This window comes from Myxine glutinosa, chromosome 1, assembly GCF_964187855.1.
Source record: "Myxine glutinosa chromosome 1, kmMyxGlut1.1, whole genome shotgun sequence".
NCBI classification, from domain to species: Eukaryota; Metazoa; Chordata; class Myxini; order Myxiniformes; family Myxinidae; genus Myxine; species Myxine glutinosa.
In genome coordinates, this window is record NC_136261.1 from 205457612 (window position 1) to 205480861 (window position 23250).

Here is a 23250-nt window from a genome sequence, read left to right on the forward strand (position 1 = left end):
GTCGACTGTTGATTTGCTGGGTGGGGGGAGAACCAGTTGCAGAGGTGAAACCCCCTAGCCCAGGCACAGGCTGCAGGCCATTGCCATGCCATGCAGGCACCAGGCACAGACCGATCACAGACAACGCAGTTGTTCGTGAGCTACTGAAGCGTTCCGAGGCAGCAACTGCTGAGGTGGGTCAGAGATGGGTCCTGAATACATTTGATCTGGGTGTCTGCATGAAAGCCCTTCCCATCATCTGGCACTGGCCAAATGAATTTGCTAGTCATGTAGTAACGATTGGACCCTTCCACACATCCATGAACTACATCGGGATGCTCACTGGACACAAGATGCGTGGTTCTGGATATGCAGAGATTCTCTTTGAGGCACAACTAGTAACAAGTGGATCTCTCAAAGGTGTTCTCAGTGGAAAGGCCTACGCAAAGTCCCTCTTTTGCCTCAAAACAGTGTGTGAGGCAATGGAGAGGCTGTTGATGGAGAGATTCACTGAGGAGGAGAACATCATGATCTCTGACCCTGCTGTGCTTCTCAGAATGACCCAGTCTTGCAACCGAGAGCACCTCGATGAAGCCCTCAAAGACCCCTCAACTCTACTCCTCATCAAAAATTTGCATAAAATTTGCATAATTTTGCATAAAATTTGCAGCAGTAATTTGCATAAAAATGGTATGTGGGACATGTTTTCAGCTTGGGGCCATAGCTAGTCATTTTCTACACATTTTTTCCAATCTAGAAACACTGATTAGAAGTATATCTCCGGGGGGTGCAGGGGGACCTAGTCTTCCTACTAGACTACTCCAAAGACCCAAAAATCCCCAAAAGGCCCCAAGATCCTTAAAGAACCTAAATATTTAAAAGACCATGAAGACTCTAAAGACCCTGAAGGCCCAAAATGCCCCAAAGACCCTTAAAGACCCTGAAGACCTCAAGGACCCAAATGACCCAGAGGACTTAAAAGAACAAGAAGTCCCTGAAAACCCAAAATACCACAAAGACACCAAGACCCTGAAAGATCCACGATATTCTCCCAATATTATCAGCAAAGTCATGGAATCCATCATTGCTTCAGATATGAAATCTTTCCTCTTCTCCAATGGCTTGATCTCTGATCATCAATTTGGTTTCAGACCTGGTCACTCTACTCTGGACATGCTGCTTCTGCTTTAGCAACAATGGATGGAGGTCCTCAATGCCAAACAGGAAATTAGAGCTGTCTCCCTTGACATATCACGTGCCTTCGATACGGTCTGACACCCCGCTCTGCTCACCAAACTCTCCTCTTTTGGTATCCATGGAAATCTCCATGCATGGCTGGCGGACTTCCTCTCTAGTCGTAGTCAACGTGTGGACCTGAATAGGTTTCTCTCATCTCCTCTTCCTGTTCAGGCTGGAGTTCCCCAAGGCAGTGTTCTGGGCCCTGTGCTTTTTCTGGTCTTCATCAATGATCTCTCTGACTCTCTTGAAAATCCTCTCTGTCTCTTTGCTGATGACTCTACTCTCTGTCGCTCCATTCTTCATCCCTCAGATCGGCAGTCTGCAGCCTCCTCACTCTCTGCAGACCTGGACAAAATCACAGACTGGGCAAACAAGTGGAACATGTCTTTCAATCCTGACAAATCTCACACTCTTACGATGTCTCTCCAAAAAGACCGACTGGACAACCCTCCCATCCACTTTCTGAATAATCCTCTCCAAGAAGTTCTGTCACTCAAGCTTTTGGGTCTCACTATCTGCCATGATCTTTCCTGGGAAAACCACATTTCAAATCTGGCCTCCAAAGCCAGTCGCCGACTGGGCATCCTCCGTCGTGCGAAGTCCTTCCTTGGCACACCTGAGCTCATCACCACATACAAGGCTTTCATCCGCAGCTCAATGGAATACTGCTCTCCCCTCTGGGCTGGTGCTCCTGCCTCACACCTAGCTCGGCTTCACGCTGTTGAAACCAAAGCATTCAGAATCATTGGAATCTCCCGCGATGAAGCTAACTCCAAGGGCCTCTCACTCACTCACCGCAGGCAGGTTGGTGGTCTTTCCGTCTTCTACCGACTCCTCTCTGGCCTCCCCCCTCCCCGCCCCCCCCCCCCCCCAGCTCTCTCTGGGCTCTGTCCCGCAAATATTCCTACAGGTTGCACAAGATCTGCCTGCAACCCTCTTATGGTTAAACTGCCAAAATCAAGACTCTCTGCTCACCGTCACTCCTTCATTCCTCTTTTCTCCCGCCTCTGGAACAAACTCCCTCACTCTCTTCAATCCCACTCCACCCTCCAGGTCTTTAAAACAGCTGTTCACCACCATCTCTTATCTTCCCCCATCCAAAACCTTGATCTTTTCTATCCCAGCTAATTTCACCCCAATTCCACTTTTTTGAAATACCAACTTCTGTCCTGGAAGTCCTTGGTGTCCTTGTGTTTTATACTTCTCCCAACCCCCCCCCCCTCCTTCCCACGCCTCCTCCCCCCAAGCCTTCTCCCTCCCACACATCTCCCTGCTCTTAAATGTTGTGTGCTCTCAAGTGTTTGTGTGCTTCCCCTTCTCTCCCCATCTTGTCTTCCGCTCCCTCTTTTTATATATTTTGTTTGTCTGGTTGATTTGTTTGTGAAGTAAATGTCAGCTCTTTCACGAGCCTCGATTCAGTATACAAAAAAAATAAAAAAATAAAAAATCCAAAAGACCACAAATCTCAAAAGACCCTGAAGACCCAAAATTCCCCAAAACCCATAAAGACCCCAAAGGCCACAAAGACCCTGAAGACCCCGAAGACCAAAAATACTCTTTAGACTGTTAAAGACCCAAACGACCACAAAGACCCAAAATACACCAAAGACCTTTAAATACCCCAAAGACCAAAAGGATCGAAAATACACAGAAGACCAAAAAGACCCCAAGACCAAAAATATCCAAAAGACCCTTAAAGACCAAGGAGACCCAAAAAAAACCCTGAAGACCAAAAAGATCGAAAAGACTCAGAAGACCGAAAATACCCCGTAGACCCCCAAAGGCCCAAACAATCCAAAATAATGAAAAGACCCCAGAGCCCCTTAAAGACCCTGAAGACCCAGTAGACCCCAAATTACCCCTAAGACACAACATACAATGAAGACCCTTCAATACCCCAAAGATCCAGGTCGAGGACCCAAAATACTCGAATGACTCAAAAGACCTAGAGGACCCAAACGACTCAAAAGACACCGATGAACCAGAAGACCCAAAAGACGCTGAAGACACTGAAGACCCCAAGGACCCAAATGACACAGAGGATACAAAAGACCCCAAGGACACAAAAGACCCCAAGGACTCCGAAGACCCAAAATAAGAATTATTATGCCTCTTACATTGGAATTTTAGATGGTGGCTTGCAAACTGAGCCTCAAGGTCGGTGTACAGAAGCGGTATTTTTAAAATCACAACAAGGTACAGGGAGGTGAAATTTGCTGCACATGATGTGCAATGTGCGCAGAGTAAAACAAGTGTTCATTTACGTCTGTAGGATGTCTAACAAATAAAAATGATATCAGCACACCTAACACAAGGCCCAGACTTCAGACTTTGGCATGCTCACGTGGCTGTACCGTCAAAAACTGTTCCAACCCGTCATTTTTGACGGGCTTTATACTCGTCGTGTATGTGTATATATATATATATATATATATATATATATATATATATATATATATATATCCCCATTCGTTAAAGCTTGGAGCCAGTTTTGACTTAGGCACACCAAATATCTTTCTTTAAACATTGTATTTTATTGAACATTTCCTTTACATAATTAACCGGGTTTCTCCATCTGAACACAGCTGAACATTCTCTGCCAGATAAAAGGAGAGATTGATGGGACACCAGCAGTCTAGGGGCTGGCAGGATGCCCTGGAGGTACGAACACTGCCTCCAAGCTGTCTGGCCTGGGTTTGAGTCCTTTCACAGGTATTGTGATTCATTAATGTGTGTGCCATTCCTCGGATGGACGTTAAACCGGGCGTCTGTCGGCATTAGTTGACGAAGATTCCACGGTGTCCTTCACGAAGAGTAGGGGAGCTATCGTCGGCACCATGGCTAAATTCTTGCTGGGAAGGAAATTGCAAACCACCTGGTATAACTCTTGCCAATAAATTGCTTCCATAGTACTGAACCCGCCTTTGGGCAGAATAGCAGCATCCCGAAAATGAACAGTCTCGGGCTTAAATATCTATTAGTTTTCTTAAAAGTCGTTGTTTTACGTCCCCACACCATTCTCTGAACAAATCGAATCTCCAATGCTGCAGTGTACTTATCCCACGATGTTAGTTAAAATGTTTTCGTATCAGGAAAGATCTGGGCCAGTATGGCTGCAGTTTTACTCTGACTCAGTGTAGGTCTGAACTTGCAGCCTCATTCCACAATGACGTAAGACATGCAGAGAATGCAGCAAAAGAACATGCTCCTATAAATGGAGATTTTCAATGAATCCATCACTTGACAGGTGGTTCAAAACATTTTTTTTTTAAAGCAAGTCAACTTTTAACTTGTTTAAACACTTGCATTCTCCTCACTGAAGTTTACGGCCTCGACCACTCAAAGAATTCTCATATACCTATCTCACGACTCTCCGTACACTAGCTTGTCCAAACAAACATTGACAATCTTTCCACCTATTCCATGACCTGCATGAGTCACAGTCAAAACATTCCATATTTTGTGGACACGACAGACCAGACATTAACCGATGAAGCATTTCGTACATTTTTCCATCGTACTGTGCCAATTATTTTATTTTTAAAATAAACAGACAAAAACACCAAAGGATCTTTAATATCCATAGCAAAAGAGAAAATTTAAAACATTTAATAGCCATGGCGAACAGACCCAAAAAGTGAGGCAAAGTGCACAACTTCACTCATCTACAAAGCTAGTCTATCAAAAATGGCAGCCAACAACCAATAAGAGAAGTGTGAGGGTCAAGGAATGCATGTTTGTGAAACCATCCACTTCAATCCAGCAAGTCTTCACCTGAAATGGCCAGTCTAATCCAGATAAGAAGATAAAGTTTGCCTGGGATAGCCATAATCATAGACCCGGAACAACAGGCCAAGACATCACTGACTGTTTTACGTGCCGTTAAATCTTGAACAAGGGAAGAGTAAAATAAACCAGCATTTGTTTGCAAATATGAGAATGAAAAAGAGCTGAATAAGCAGAAAAAGTCAGAATTTGGACCAAGCATTAATGTTTCATCAAGACAGTTTACAAAACCATGTAGGGGCACAAATAGTCGCGTAACAGATTGAGAAAACTTTGCCACTTCATGGATGGGTTCCAAATTTCAGGAAGCTTAGTTTTCCCATTTACATGATAGAAACATCGGCATGCCTACAAGCCATCATTGGCAAATTCACTGCTAATAAAAGTTAAATTGGAATGCAATGTTTTTTAAAACGGCGAGGGAATGTGGAGGATAGACCAAGGTGGGTGTTTCATTCAAAATTGCATTGTGTCACCCATAATGTTATTAGGTTATGCTTGTGAGCAGAGAAATACAAGCAATCCAGGACGGTTCCAGACAAAGAGCATTTAAGAGAAAAGTTCGACTCGGTCGAAACAAGTTGGCCTAGTTGATGATCTGCCTCTGCTGACCGTAGCCCGTCATCCCAGCCTGACTTGCACCCTGGTTGCTCCCGTACTGAAGGCTGATCACGTTCTGCCCTTGCTTCATCTGGTCCTCGGAGAAATCCCGTGGGTTCTCCTGCGACTTCCTGCAGAGTCGTAAACTTGAGGTTAGAACAATTGGAACAGTTGGACACAAACACAAATGCAAATCTAATGTTACTATTTCGAAACCACTTTATCATTGCTTTTGCCAATTTCCACATCCCAGCTTTCAGCTCAACCTTATAATTGTCATTTAGCTGTTAAATAATAAAACTTGGCAATTTTTGAACCACGACCGCAATCCCCCATATGTTACATGTACACCCATCTCTTTGTTCCCCTTATTCCTATTCCCCCCAATAGCATTTTTTCCCCCACACTCGTCTTTCGTTTCTCATCCTTCTCAAATTAGTCCCCCACCAGCCACTAGTCCATATGTACAAAAATATATAAACTCCAAACCTATCTGTACAGAAGCCCATTGTGCACCAAACGGAGTACAGTACTAGTAGTATTCAATAGGGCAATGCAATTTCCAAAACAAATTGAGGGAAAAAAATATTAAAAAACTTTGTAAAACTTCCATTATCCAAATTCAGTACTGTATTACAAAACAGAAAATGCTTGCAAGTGCCGGCCATACTTGCGGAACCACATTGGGTCGCCTCGATAGTTCCCATCACCTTTGGTGACAGCAATGTTTCCCAGTGCCATGAGAGACCTCTGCACTGATGCCATGTCCTTTCCTGCAGAAGAAAACGATAATTTTACAGATCCAATTACTGCATGACAATAACTTGACACTCAGTCATTCGACAGTGTGGTACCTTGTTCTGATTACCAAGCTTCCTGCCTGTGGAATACAGGGCCACATAATTTCCTGGCTTGCCGACTTCTCTCACTCACCACAGTCAGGGCAAAGGTCTCGACAGGATCCTCTCATGTGTCCCCGGATTTGTTGGGGTGCCCTAAGGCAGTGTCTTGGGACCCAGTCCTGTTGCTTGTGTATACACTGACATCTGATGCTATGAAAAACTCTTCCTCTTGACACATGAACTCCACATTATACCACACAACAATCCCACCAGCAGGTGGGCAGCAGTGGCTTCACCCTCTGCTGAGCTGGAAAGGATCAGATTCCAATTCAAGACTTAGAACAAGCCTTTCAGGTCAGGCAAATCTGACATTCTCACTCTGTGTCTCTGAGAGGATAAAACAAACCTATTTCTTTTCACAATCGACCACTGGAAGAGGTTCAGTCGCTCAAACGTTTGGGCCAATCTCGTCTGGGCAGAGTATTCATCAAATCTGGCCTGCAAAGTCAACCACAGAGGTTCCTCTATTGTACCAAGTCCTTCTGTGACAAACCTTAACTTGTCAGCCTACAAGGCCTTTGTCCATAGCTGAATGGAACACCAATTCCCTTTTGGGCTAGGTTCTGCCTTACACACCTGACTCTGCTAGATGCTGCAAAATCTTCAGCTCTCTATGTCATTAGAGTTTTGCACAAATAAGACGTACAAGGCCTGCCGCTCTCTCAAAACCAAGTTGGTGGCTTCTATTTTCGATCATGTATTCTCACATCTTGCTCCATCTCTAAGTCTTCCAAAATGTCGTCTCACTGCTTACCACCACTGGTTTGTTCCTCATCTCCTACTATTAGAACCGTCTTCTTCAGTCTATCCAAACCTACACCCCGTCCAGTGCTTCAAGAAAGCAAACAGTATTCCACGACATTAGGTCATCCTTCACCCCTACCCATGACCTTGTATTTACTTTTTTAACATCCCTCAATAACGTATTATATTTACTGGTCTGGCACTCTCTTATTGGTAGCTCATCCCGTTGTTGTATTCCTGTTGTCCCACGATTAGTGTGTTGCCTTTAATTTGTATGCAAAGACAGCAGACAGCTTCTGCAAATTTGTATGCAAAGACAGCAGACAGCTTCTGCTGTCTCAACAATGGATGGAGGTCCTCAATGCCAAACAGGAAATCAGAGCTGTCTCCCTTGACATATCACGTGCCTTTGATACGGTCTGGCACCCAGCTCTGCTCACCAAAATCTCCTCCTATGGTATCCATGGAAATCTCCATGCATGGCTTGCGGACTTCCTCTCTGGTCGTAGTCAACGTGTGGCCCTAAATGGATTTCTCTCATCTCCCCTTCCTGTTCAGGCTGGAGTTCCCCAAGGCAGTGTGCTGGGCCCTGTGCTTTTTCTGGTCTTTATCAATGATCTCTCCGACTCTCTGGAAAATCCTCTCTATCTCTTTGCTGATGACTCCACTCTCTGCCACTCCATTCCTCTTCCCTCAGATCGGCAGTCTGCAGCCTCCTCACTCTCTGAAGACCTGGACAAAATCACAGACTGGTCAAACAAGTGGAACATGTCTTTCAATCCTGACAAATCTCACTCTCTTACTATGTCTCTCCGAAAAGATCGACTGGACAACCCTCCCATCTACTTTCTCAACAATCCTCTCCAAGAAGTTCTGTCGCTCAAGCTTTTGGGTCTCACTATCTGCCATGATATTTCTTGGGAAAACCACATTTCCAAGCTGGCCTCCAAAGCCAGTCGCCGACTGGGCATCCTCCGTCGTGCGAAGTCCTTCCTCGGCACACCTGAGCTCCTCACCACATACAAGGCTTTCATCCGCAGCTCAATGGAATACTGTTCTCCCCTATGGGCTGGTGCTCCTGCCTCACACCTGGCCCGGCTTCACGCTGTTGAATCCAAAGCGTTCAAAATCATTGGAATCTCCCGCGATGAAGCTACCTCTGAGGGCCTTTCACTCACTCACCGCAGGCAGGTAGGTGGTCTTTCTGTCTTCTACCGACTCCTCTCCGGCCTTGCTCCCCCAGCTCTCTCTGTGCTCTGTCCCCCAAATATTCCTACAGGTCGCACAAGATCTGCCAGCAACCCTCTGATGGTTAAACTGCCGAAATCTCGGCTTTCTGCTCACCTTCACTCTTTCATTCCTCTTTTCTCCCGCCTCTGGAACAAACTCCCACACTCCCTTCAATCCCACTCCTCCCTCCAGGTCTTTAAAACAGCTGTTCACCACCATCTCTTATCTTCCCCCATCCAAAACCTTGATCTTTTCTACCCCCACTAATTCACCCCAGATCCACCTTGTTTGAAATTCCAATTTCTTTCCTGGAAGTCCTGGCAGTGTCCATATGTTTATACCTCTCCCACCCCCCCCCCCCCTCCTTCACATGCCTCCTCCCCAAAGCCCTCTCCCTCCCACAGATCTCTCGATGTCTCCATGTCTCTCGGTCCCTGCTCTCAAATGTTGTGTTTGTGTCCTGCCCCCTCTCTCCCCATCTTGTCTACCGCTCCCGATGTTATTTGTTTTGTGTGTCTGTTTGTCTTTCTGTGTGATTAATGTTCGCTCTTTCACGAGCCTCGATCTTGTATACAACAACAACAACAACAACAACAACAAAAAAAAAAAGTCGAATGTCTTTTCTTTTTCTTTTTAATGTCTATTTGTCTACAAAAAAAATTGGTGATCATAAGAGAAAGAGAAGGGAATATGATGGAAGGTAAAACATAGGGGAGTGTAAGAATGGAGAGGGGAAAATGTTTGAAAGATAGAGAGGAGTAAGAGGAGCATGCAGTCGTAGAGCATATTGGGCAAAGGCGGGGGTTTCAGGAAAAGTAAATGATGTATGCATATGCAATGAATGTGGCCCTCAATTTAATAATTTGAGGACATTACCCTATTTTGTGGTATTCCATGAAAGTAGTAACAGATATAATCACTAAGATCATACATCAACATAAGGCCAAGGTTTCAACTGCCATTATTTCATTTCATTCTTCCATAACAGCCACAGTTTTATTCCAACTTCCAACTTTATTGTGTGGTTAGCGGGGGGGGGGGGGGGGGGGGGAGAGGGGGAAAGCTTGGCTTTTCACGAATCAGCTGGCCAGGCCTGACATTTGACTAAGGTTATGGCAGGACTTTTGAATCCACAAAATACACTACATGACCAAATGTATGTGGACACCCGAACATCACACATCTCATTCCAAAATCATGGGCATTGGTATGGAGTTGGTCCCCCCCCCCCCCCCCCCCCCCCCTTGCTGCTATAACAGCCTCCACTCTCCTGGGAGAGCTTTCCACTAGACGTTGGAACATTGCTGTGGGGATTTGATTCCATTCAGCCACAAGAGCATTAGTGAGGTCGGGCACTGATGTTGGGCGATTAGGCCTGGCTCGCAGTCGGCGTTCCAATTCATCCTAAAGGTGTTCGATGGGGTTGAGGTCAGGGCTCTGTGCAGGCCAATCAAGTTCTTCCACACCGATCTAGACAAACCATTTCTGTATGGATCTCGCTTTGTGAACGGGGGCATTGTCATGCTGAAACAGGAAAGGGCCTTCCCCAAACTGTTGCCACAAAGTTGGAAGCACACAATCGTCTAGATCTAGAATGTCATTGTATGCTTCACAATAAACCGCACTTGCAGTTGACCGGGGCAGCTCTAGCAGCGCAGAAATTTGACAAACTGACTTGTTGGAAAGGTGGCATACTATGACCGATGCCACTTTGAAAGACACTGAGCTCTTCAGTATGGCCCGTTCTACTGCCAATGTTTGTCTATGGAGATTGCATGCCCGTGTACTTGATTATATATACCTGTCAGCAATGGGTGTGGCTGAAACAGCCGAATCCATGAATTAGAAGGGGTGTCCGCATACTTTTGTGAATGTAGTGTATATCAACCGTCTCCATGCAAAGGCTCTACCCTTGGCCTCGTATAGTGGTCCCCTTCCTGATGCCATACATCTGATGCCTCAAGAATTGATTTTGTCCTCTCCACTTCTTTTTTCAATACAGCGATCCAAGACTCGTAGAGATCTTTTACATATAGGATGGATTTTAGAAATGCATGCATGAAATATAAGGACAAATGTCAACAGACAAATCAACAGGGCAGGGGAATTGAACCTAGGATCCCATCTGTAGGAGATGTGATCAGCCAGAAACACTAAACAGACCAACTCTACTTTGATATTATAAACAGAGAATGTGATGGCAAAAAAGGGAAATTCCACTGGCATTGGAAGCCAAATTCAAATCTTGATTTATTTTATTTATATACGGTGTTTACGTCTCCAAAAGAAACACAAACAGCAATTGGTTAATATTTTGAATAATACATGAACTATAAACGTTTTTTTGTCTACAGTGTCGAGGCTCATGGAGAAGCCAGAACACAGAATGGAACAGGAAGTAACAGAATGAAACGAACAGTAGAAAGGGAGGGGGGACACACTAACAGCAGGATGGAGTGACAAATTAGAGGGAGACTTGGACAGATAAGGGATGTGGGGAAGAATGAGAGCAAGGGGAGGACAAGACATGACTCAAAGTTGACCCATTTCCTGGATAAGTCTGTGCAGACAATTTGTACGAGGCATTTCCTCACCCTAGACAAGCGAGAGATGTATTCCTTTCTGCAAATCTTGATAAAATTAAAATCTGGTTGACCAACTTGAGCAGTACATTCAATGTTGACAAGGCCCACACTAAATCTTCTTTCACAAAAACAGATTGGCAGACAAATCATACAATTTTGCGATTCAGCTCTGCCACGGACAGGCCACCAGCCAATATGAGTTTCCGTCCAACCATAATCTCAGAATTGGCCTCCAGGTAAACGCATCATAATAATTCATGCTTGAAGTCCTTTCCATACAGTCATTCTTCACTTGCAAGTTCACATGCAAAATAAGTGGGCTGGCAGGAACGCACACTAGCCTCTAAGCTGTCTAGCATAGGTTTGAATCCCAACCCTGCTATAAACCGTCATCCTGGTGTTTCAAAGGCAGGGCGATTCATCAATGTGTGTTTCGGCCCTCAGATGGGCATTAAACTGCGTGCCCCATCTGCCAGTATTAGTCGGTGTCCTTTGTGGAGAGTGGGAGACCTATGGCCGACACCATGAAGAAATTCCAAATTTCTGCCCTAACCTAACGAAGGCATTGCATCAGCGACACAACCGCACCCGCAGCCAATAATGCTACCCTGCGGAGCCTTGTGCGACACATCAAAGAAGCAGAAGAAGAAGGCATGCAAGTCACATGGCCATGGATAATTATTCTTCCCCACTATTGGATGATGCTGCTGTTTCCAATGCTCCTTTCTTGGAAACGAAAACGCAAGGCCATCAGATTTATTGATTATTTTCTTGACAATAACAAGGTGCAGAGCTGCCTTGTCTCACCAAATACCAGGTGGAAACCTCACTCCATGGTCAGATTTTCCAATATTGCCATTCCTGTCCTCTGCATGAACTAAACTTTCTCCTCATCACTATTTTCATTGTCCATCTTTCCAGATGGAAGCCTTTCACATCCCATATTTAACTAGAGCTTCCAGGGAGCAGAACTCAACTGAACTGACTGGACAACTTTAAAGTAGGTCGGGTCTCACATGCCAAGTTTGATGAAAATTCGTCAATATATGTGGACGCTAGATTGTTAACGTAGTTTCAGAGCTGAAAAAAATATGCCGGCCTATGGCGGCCATTTTGTGACAGATCGGGTTGACATGCGATAGCAACCTACCTTGTGTGGTAAGAGTCTCACACACCAAGTTTGATCAAAATCCATAAATATTTGTGGACGTTAACGTCTTAACGTCGTTTCGGAGCTGAAAACAATATGGCGGCCTATGGCGGCCATTTTGTGATGGATCAGGTTGGAATGCAATAGCAACCTACCTTGTGTGGTAAGGGTTACACATTCTAAGTTTGATCAAAATCTGTTAATATTTGTGGACGCTAGAGTGTTAACGTCGTTTTCATGACCAAAAACAAAATGGTCGCCGAACTCCGCCATTTTTCAACGGATCGGGCTGAAATGTAATACCAACCTGGTCCTTGGGGTGAGGATGCTGCATGTCAAGTTTGATCAGAATCGGTTGATATTTGTGGACGCTAGAGTGTTAACGTCGTTTTCATGACCAAAAACAAAATGGTCGCCGAACTCCGCCATTTTTCAACAGATCGGGCTGAAATGTAATACCAACCTGGTCCTTGGGGTGAGGATGCTGCATGTCAAGTTTGATCAGAATCGGTTGATATTTGTGGACGCTGGAGTGTTAAAGTCGAAAAGTTAACAGACGACAGACAGACGATGGACGCCGGAGGGTTCAGTATGTGACGAACTCAACTGGACGCTAGTCCAGTTGAGTTAACAAGCTCATCTATCCTCGCGATCCGCCTGGTCCCATCTGTCCTACAAGTTATTTTGCCTTCTAATTTGTCATCCACCTCTTCCATAAGCTGTAATCCATTTGCCCAACTCCAAAGATTATCATTTATATTTTCACACTCGTCTTTTCTTGTGAATGGAAGAGCGATGCCTCTTCATGAAAAAAAATGTGAGCTGTACTACATAAAATGTGGGTTGCATCTTGTTTCAGCTTAAACCCAGGCCACAATCATAGTCACGTGGTATCTTGGCCGAATGACCACAATCATGACTGAAGCACAAAAAAACAGCCATGTTGTTGGGTCGTGACCGCATTTGTGGGAAGTGCTGCAAAATTCTCTTTTACTTAGATTTTGATCTTAATCTCATCAACAAATTTCTTCCTCTGACCATTTTATCTACTTACGGTCCGATTCATGATTCAGACAACACACAATGTTGGTTGGATCATGTTCACCAAAGGGTGTGTTCACAACTTATAAACCAGCTGTGGTTTGCTTTCACTTTTTGAAAGTGTGATACCAAATAAAAGTGGCACTTACAAATCTTCCTAGAATTTCATTAGCCGGACTTTATATTTAAACGGTTCCTTCTTTCCATCTCACGTTTGTTCAATGACATTCTTGCTTTTCTGAACAATGGAGGCAGTGTACAAACATACACTCCGATGAGGCCAGAGAAGGGTAACACTACATTCACTTTCGAGCTGCCTATTCTGGATTTGACTACCTACAAACACAGAATGATCAAACCCCATCACTGCTCTCTGCAGAAGGCATCCTCCATCATTTTAGAAGAGTTTAAAACCACTTACACTCCTGAAAAGTTGAGATATCGCCGGCCCCATGGCCAAATTCCAAATTCTCATCTTAATTACTGCTCGGAAGGCAATGGCACACCACCCAATACAACCCTTGCCAAGAAACTGCTTCGGCATCACCGACACTCTGTAAGAGAGGATGGTTCACCATAATCGGAATACATCTCCAACCCACATTTGATCAAGATTTGTTACCAACGGATTAAGCGATAAATGACAAAACGAAAGCACATGCTTTCCAAACATATAGTCGAGCACATCTTTGCAGGCCTATAGTAAACTTATACATTTGCAACAATTGATTTTATCACCTGAAAAACAAGAGAATGTTAACCGCAGTGAGAAGCAAGGTGCGACCGTTCGAAACGTCAGCCACGACTTGCATTTCACGGCAATGAACATAACTTATGGCGAGTGATAATATGTATCAACAACGTATCTGGTGATGCAGACATACATTATCCTTTATGACTGGCAACACATTTGTAGCCGAGACAAAGTTATGAGTCTTAGTACAGCATTACATACAATCGCTTTCTGGAATTTCACTCCAATTGCTCTGTCGGACATGCGGAAATAGAGCCCTTTCAGTTACCTTCGAATAGATCGACTGTCTGGAAAAGATCTGTTTTTCCGACTCCGTAGGCTTCAGCAGCACGTAGAAACTGGGAAATTTGTTCCATTTGGCGGAATACCATCTCATGATGGGCCACACGTTTTATTGCAAGACCATCAGATGAGAGACTGTTTATCAAGTGGCAGAGCAACTGGGGTGGAGGTGGGTGGCAATGAGAGAAGGAACTTAGTGCATTAACTTTATATAATATACACCTTCCATTTCTAAAATGGACAAAAACACAATAGAAAGCAAACTTGTGGCACTAAGTTTTTTTAAACAACACATGGAAGCCATCAATCAGGACAAGTGCTAAAATGTCTGGCTACACAACTGTACACCTGCCAAATGCATGCATGCATCCTTCCTCTCCGTGTCAAGGAAACATGCGAATGTGAAAACAAAATGGTAAAAGCCACAGTACACGATTAATATGCGGTATTTTAACAAACAAAATTATTGTTTTTTGTAGCCATGCACCTGAAAGCTGCAATACTTACCACTCCGTCTTTGAGCCAGGCCTGAAAAGCAGGTTTGCCAGAAGCTGGCTTTGTGATGTCTTTCATTTTCTCAGCACACTGAACCATGAGCCAATCGGTTAAAAGCGATTCCAGCTCCTGGTCATACTTCTGGTCAATACGATTTTGGACCTCACGGCTAAATCCATAGGACGGACCTTTGTTTGCCATTGCTAGGGAGCACACAAGATGAAAGGGATAGTTACAATGTCATTTCAAAAGGGGTGGCATGGCAGAGATGTCAAGAAAAGTTCAAAACAGGGGATTAAAAACAAGGAGCTGATACTCTAGGTCTAGATCCCCTGCCTATTGGGTGGTATGAGGAATAGATATCTGCAATATGAAAGCTAAATGTTCAACGTTTTTTTTTTGTTTGTTTTTTTGAAATATCACGAACACAACCCGAGTTACCGAGATGGTTGCCATGGCAACATAATTTAGCCAATCACCACCGTGAACACATCAGGTTGAGATAGTGTCATGAGGAATAGATATCTGGAATATGAATGATATATGAAATATCTTACTACAATTCACCAAATGTCCGTCCGTCTGTCCGTTCGAAGGTACCGCAAAAACGGCTCAACTGATCGCAACGATATTTTGGGTGGGTATTCCTGGGACGCCCTGGGAGTAAAATAGGCTATATTGCTTTTCCAAGTTTTCCAAACACTATGGAATAATATTTACCGATATGAACAGTGATGTGGCTTTTGTTGATATTCTACGTACCAGGAGAGAGTAGATCGACTCTTGACGAGCTCTTCCTATATAAACGTGCGGCTCCGAAGTAACACGGCAGCGTGTGCAAAGCAACTGAGAAACAGGTGTAGCGGCCGCTTCCGTGTTAGATTCGGCGCGCACTCTTCACACAAACGTGCGAGTGAGAAAGACGTGTAGCGGCTGCTTCCGTTTTGCAGAATTCAATCTTTTTTTCAAAATGGGCGCCATGTACTGTTTAGATTTTGATGATTTGCGTGTGATATGATTCAACGGATGTTTATATGAATCGTTTAAAATAAAATAAACCCTTCAATTTCTGATATTTTGCCTTTTCATTTGGGCTTCCCAATTGAAGCCCCGCCCATAGGGCGGGTACCATTGCTAGTATATGAAATGGGGGAAGTGTATGGTTTGATATATGGATATATGATATGAGGATATATGATATATCATATATGGTGTATTTTTTTTTTTTTTTTTTTTTTTATATATATGGTGTGTATATATGTATGTATATATATATATATATATATATATATATATATATATATATATATAATATATCATATATATAAGGATCATATATGGATATATGATATGATATATACGATATGAGGATATATGAAAGCTAAATGCTCAACGGTTTTTTGAAATATCCCGTACGCGGACGGATGATCGGTCGGTCAGTTGGTTGGCGCTGATTTCAATGAACGCCTCTGACTTTGTTTGAGGGGTGGGGAACAATTTTTTTTTTTTTTTTTTTTAAAGTAAAGCAGGTGTAACTGCACGTAATAGCAAATCGACGTTGTCATTCGGTATTCACTGATAAATCAATTGAGAGAGCAATTCTCCTATTTCCCAAAGCTGGGGATCCTGAATCAAACACAGGCGGTTTCAACCACATTTGAACGGCACAACCTTTGGGATGCTCGTCCAATGTCCTCACCAAGGTTTTTTTATCATTGAAACATTTGATTAACTTTTGCATGTTATCAAAGACAAGGGAGGTGGAACAAGAACACCAGATGGTGGAATAATCAACACCGCTCATCCATTGTGCTCTCTTTACAAACATATGAACACACTAAGTACACACACGACGTGGCGTGGCACATGTGACCTATACCTCCTCCATGCGTGCATCATGCCACTCCCCTCTCCTAACCTCATTTACCATACACCGATTTCCCAAACAGTCCTGACATCCCTTTTTACCCCCACTCACCCTTATTATTAAGTATAGCTGGTCAATTAAAGGCCAAAAGTAGAGGGAAGGTGAGCATTGCACATGGACACACACACACACACACACACACACACACACACACACACACACACACACACACACACACACACACACACACACACACTCCAACATTCAGCAGATGGAAAATTTAAACTGGCACACCACATGGAGGAACATCTTGAAATCAAAAAATAATCAGCACAAGCATTTTTAAAACGTTCAAACATTCACACTGTGGGGGACAAAATATATTGGTTTGGTAAGCTGAAGTGCAACTGATAAATATTTTATTACACGGGTTCTTGGAAGCTTGCCACATTTGTCATGGATACAACAACAACAACAAACAACCTCAGTTTGAAAAACACAAGTGCAGTTCAAATAGGTGATGCTTTGTAAATATGTTGTCCAACAGGATGGTGCAAATGTAGCCACCTTAATGCACTTACCCAGAGCTGTCGAGTCTGGGTTCAATTCCGACAGTAACCTGTCTGATTGGTGCTTCATCGCAGACCAAGGAGGCCATTAGGCCCATCAAAGCTTGATGCCCATCAAAAGATGCCCATCAAAGCTACGCTATGGTTGCCAACCTGTTGTTTGTCTGTGCTCTATCGTTTTAATGCTGAGTGTCAAGCAAGGAAGCAGCACGTACCATTTTTGAGGTCTTTGGTGTGAGTGTACTGGGATTCGAACCACTGACCTCCCAGATTCAGAGCGGATGCTCTAACCATTTCAGCACCGAGTCTGGTGAGCCATTACACTCTCGCCATTACACCACAGAGTCTGGTGAGCCATGGCACTCTCGCCATTACACCACAGAGTCTGGTGAGCCATGGCACTCTCGCCATTACACCACAGAGTCTGGTGAGCCATGACACTCTCACCATTACACCACAGAGTCTGGTGAGCCATGACACTCTCGCCATTACACCACAGAGTCTGGTGAGCCATGACACTCTCGCCATTACACCACAGAGTCTGGTGAGCCATGACACTCTCACCATGACACCACAGAGTCTGGTGAGCCATGGCACTCTCGCCATTACACCACAGAGTCTGGTGAGCCATGACACTCTCGCCATTACACCACAGAGTCTGGTGAGCCATTACACTCTCGCCATTACACCACAGAGTCTGGTGAGCCATGGCACTCTCGCCATTACACCACAGAGTCTGGTGAGCCATGACACTCTCGCCATTACACCACAGAGTCTGGTGAGCCATGGCACTCTCGCCATTACACCACAGTCTGGTGAGCCATGACACTCTCGCCATTACACCACAGAGTCTGGTGAGCCATGGCACTCTCGCCATTACACCACAGAGTCTGGTAAGGCATTACACCCTCACCATTACACCACAGAGTCTGGTGAGCCATGACACTCTCGCCATTACACCACAGAGTCTGGTAAGGCATTACACCCTCACCATTACACCACAGAGTCTGGTGAGCCATGACACTCTCACCATTACACCACAGAGTCTGGTGAGCCATGACACTCTCGCCATTACACCACAGAGTCTGGTGAGCCATGACACTCTCGCCATTACACCACAGAGTCTGGTGAGCCATGACACTCTCGCCATTACACCACAGAGTCTGGTGAGCCATGGCACTCTCGCCATTACACCACAGAGTCTGGTGAGCCATGGCACTCTCGCCATTACACCACAGAGTCTGGTGAGCCATGGCACTCTCGCCATTACACCACAGAGTCTGGTGAGCCATGGCACTCTCGCCATTACACCACAGAGTCTGGTGAGTCATGGCACTCTCGCCATTACACCACAGAGTCTGGTGAGCCATGGCACTCTCGCCATTACACCACAGAGTCTGGTAAGGCATTACACCCTCACCATTACACCACAGAGTCTGGTAAAGCATTACACCCTCACCATTACACCACAGAGTCTGGTGAGCCATGACACTCTCACCATTACACCACAGAGTCTGGTGAGCCATGACACTCTCGCCATTACACCACAGAGTCTGGTGAGCCATGACACTCTCGCCATTACACCACAGAGTCTGGTGAGCCATGACACTCTCGCCATTACACCACAGAGTCTGGTGAGCCATGACACTCTCGCCATTACACCACAGAGTCTGGTGAGCCATGGCACTCTCGCCATTACACCACAGAGTCTGGTGAGCCATGGCACTCTCGCCATTACACCACAGAGTCTGGTGAGCCATGGCACTCTCGCCATTACACCACAGAGTCTGGTGAGCCATGGCACTCTCGCCATTACACCACAGAGTCTGGTGAGTCATGGCACTCTCGCCATTACACCACAGAGTCTGGTGAGCCATGGCACTCTCGCCATTACACCACAGAGTCTGGTAAGGCATTACACCCTCACCATTACACCACAGAGTCTGGTAAAGCATTACACCCTCACCATTACACCACAGAGTCTGGTGAGCCATGACACTCTCACCATTACACCACAGAGTCTGGTGAGCCATGACACTCTCGCCATTACACCACAGAGTCTGGTGAGCCATGACACTCTCGCCATTACACCACAGAGTCTGGTGAGCCATGACACTCTCGCCATTACACCACAGAGTCTGGTGAGCCATGACACTCTCGCCATTACACCACAGAGTCTGGTGAGCCATTACACTCTCGCCATTACACCACAGAGTCTGGTGATCCATGACACTCTCACCATTACACCACAGAGTCTGGTGAGCCATGACACTCTCACCATTACACCACAGAGTCTGGTGAGCCATTACACTCTCACCATTACACCACAGAGTCTGGTGAGCCATGACACTCTCGCCATTACACCACAGAGTCTGGTGAGCCATGACACTCTCGCCATTACACCACAGAGTCTGGTGAGCCATTACACTCTCGCCATTACACCACAGAGTCTGGTGAGCCATGACACTCTCGCCATTACACCACAGAGTCTGGGTAAATAAAACTCATTTATAATACACGTTATTTAAATACCCCATCAAATTAAAACGGTTCCTTAAAGATAAAGAAAAAGACGATGCGTTACAAATCAAGAGGCTGAAAGTGCTTCAAGCCGTTAAATTACGTCGCAAGCTCCATGCAGTCACTCGATTTCAGTTTGCAATGAGTCGTGACGTCATAATCGTGCAATCCGCATTTTGGACGAGGCAACCGCAGAATGAGCCCAAAGAGGAAGGAGATCTGCTCACAGTCAGATAAGAAACATCCGCGTACGGAGCTAAAATGTCCTTATTTGGAAACAACGCCAGATGGAAAGAGAACAGCAAATACCCAAAGGGTGACAAACACCAGAATCACGTGTAATCAACAATAAATGTAACATCATCGACATCTACATCACACGGGCAGCGAGGGTTACGATATCATTTCGAGAAAAAAAGAGATAGAAAAAGTAAAGGAAAATCAAAACGATCACAAACGAAATTCCCACCGAGTTATTGTTTCAGGAAGCGAAGAAACGGAGCCGTGGAAACAGTGGCACTTGGCTTGGGAATTGTGTGGCAGCGAAGGAAGAAGCGAGAGAGTCGGGGCAATTTAAAGGGTTGGGTCGAGGGGGCGGGGCAGGAGTGGAGGGGGACTTTGCATCAGTGTTTGGAGGGTGGGAATAAAAATGCTGTTTTTATTACACACACACACACACACACACACACACACACACACACACACACACACACACACACCCATATATATATATATATATATATACACATACACACAAACAAAAACACACACACAAACAAACACACACACACACACACACACACACACACACACACAAAAACACACACGCAAACACACACAAACAAATACACACACACACACAAACAAACAAAAACACATACACAAACACACATCTGTCTGTCCTATACACACACACACACACACATACACACACAAACAAAAACACACACACAAACAAACACACACACACATACACACACGCACACACACACACACACACACACACACATACACACACACACACATACACACACACACACATACACACACAAACAAAAACACACACACAAACAAACACACGCACACAAACAAACACACACACACACAAACAAAAACACACACACACACACAAACACATACACACACATACACAAACACATACATATACACAAACGCACACACACACACATATACACAAACACATACACAAACACAAACACGCACACACACACGTACACAAACACACACATACATATACACAAACACACACATACATATACACAAACACACATACATATACACAAACACACACACATATACACAAACACACAAACATATACACAAACACACACACACACATACACAAACACGCACACATACACAAACACACACAAACACACATACATATACACAAACACAAACACATATACACAAACACACATATACACAAACACACATATACACAAACACATATACATAAACACACACACACACATATACACAAACACACGTACATATACACAAACACAAACACACATATACACAAACACACACACAAATACACAAACACACACATACATATACACAAACACACACACACATATACACAAACACACATACACACAAACACACACATATACACAAACACAGCATATGCGCCATATTTCCACTGAGAATCAACTTTGCACATTTTAAAACCTTAAAATTGTGAAGCATAGTTAAGCAGCAGAAGTCATATTTATCTATCTTGTCTATCTGTCTATCCTATCTCTCTGTCCTATCTCTCTGTCCTATCTGTCTTTCCTATCTGTCTTTCCTATCCTATCTGTCTATCCTATCTGTCTATCCTATCTGTCTATCCTATCTGTCTATCCCATCTGTCTATCCCATCTGTCTGTCCTATCTGTCTGTCCTGTCTGTCCTATCTGTCTGTCCTATCTGTCCTATCTGTCTGTCCTATCTGTCCTAGCTATCTGCCCTATCTGTCTGTCCTATCTGTCTGTCCTATCTGTCTGTCCCTATCTGTCTGTCTGTCTGTCTGTCTGTCTGGGGGGGGGGGGGCATTTTGCTCCTCTCTCCCACCCTCCCAGATAGGATTAAATTGTTTCATTCGAAGCCTGGTGTTGGCTTAGCGGTTAGGGTGCCGGCTTGGGATCCTAGGATCCTGGGTTTGCAATCCCGGTTGATCGCTGAATCAACGCCAGGGTGGTTGACTCAGCCTGTCATCTTTCCGAGGTCGGCTAATTCACAGCATCAAAATTCACTGCAAATTCACCACAGATCCACTTTTTTGAAATCCCAACTTCTTTCCTGGATGTCCTTGCAGTGTCCATATATTTTATACCTCTCCCACCTCTCCCCAAGCCCTCTTCCTCCCACAGTTCTCTCGATGTCCCTGCTCTCAAATGTTGTGTTTGTGTCCTTCCCTCTCTCTCCCCATCTTGTCTACTGCTCCCCTTATTTTGTGCTTTATGTGTCGGTTTGACTTTTTGTGTGGTTAATGTGAGCTCTTTCACGAGCCTCAATCTTGTATACAAAAAAAATAAATACACACACACACACACACACACACACACACACACACACACACACACACACACACACACACACACACACACACACACACACATACACACACACACACACACACACACACACATATATACATATACACACAAACACTAACCCCCCCACCCCCCACACCCCTTTTCTCCCACCCTCTCCACCTCCTTCCCTCCCCCCACCAGCCTACGTATGTTCAAATGCTTTGAGTGATCGATAAGCAGCACTTGCTCCCTCTTAGTCTTGGTCTTTAAATGCCTGAAGCACGTAATGGTGTCCATAATACATCACAGCATGTGCAGCCGATGTATAACCCGAGTGCGTTTGATACTGAAGCTGCTGCAGTTCGAAATCCCGAGGAGTCCTTCATATCCCCGAGGCATCTTCAGGACCCCCTTAGTGTCTGCACTCACAACACCTTTAGCCAAAACAAGCCCCGTCCTCATTCACAATACAATATGAGGTCATCATACAAGGGAATCTTCCCGCCAATAAACCTTCCTGATATTAACGCTTAAGATAAAGTGCTGAAAAGCCTCGCAATTTTGCTTATTTAAAATACCTGTACTCGGGTACTGTACAGGATAGATAAGAGTACCGGTACGAAGTAAACGTTTGGCTTGCTCTGTTAGAGTGCCCATTTGAAACCCTGGCTCATCTACTATACAAAAGAGCCGTTGGTCTGTCTGTCTGTCTGTCTGTGTCGCCATTTTTCTCAGAGATGGCTAAACGGATCTTCGTCAAACTTTCAGAGGTTCATCATTGAGTGCCTGGGAATGTTTTAGGCAAAATAAACCCCAAAAATGTTTTTTTGAAAGAAAAAAAGTTGGTTTTTTGGATTTTAAATAAATCACTCTATAGTGCCTAAACCTTGTTGATTAATGACAGTTATATACAAGTACACATTAGCATAGATAAATACAAAACAATTACCAGACATTTGAA

General features: G+C 44.5%; 2 protein-coding genes across 2 annotated transcripts in view; both read right to left on the reverse strand.

The window, feature by feature from the left end:
• The window catches only part of LOC144890870 (uncharacterized), a 946020-nt gene that overhangs the window by 234013 nt on the left and 688757 nt on the right, over positions 1 to 23250 (reverse strand). The gene's annotated exons all lie outside the window — the stretch shown is intronic.
• On the reverse strand, positions 4737 to 20337 carry LOC144893104 (transgelin-3-like). The gene is made up of 5 exons (XM_078782767.1): positions 20213 to 20337; positions 14800 to 14990; positions 14279 to 14450; positions 6275 to 6377; positions 4737 to 5735 (listed from the first exon to the last, which is right to left on the reverse strand). Exons 2-5 carry the CDS (start codon positions 14986 to 14988, stop codon positions 5591 to 5593), a joined length of 609 nt encoding a protein of 202 aa, XP_078638893.1. The 5' UTR covers positions 14989 to 14990; positions 20213 to 20337; the 3' UTR covers positions 4737 to 5590.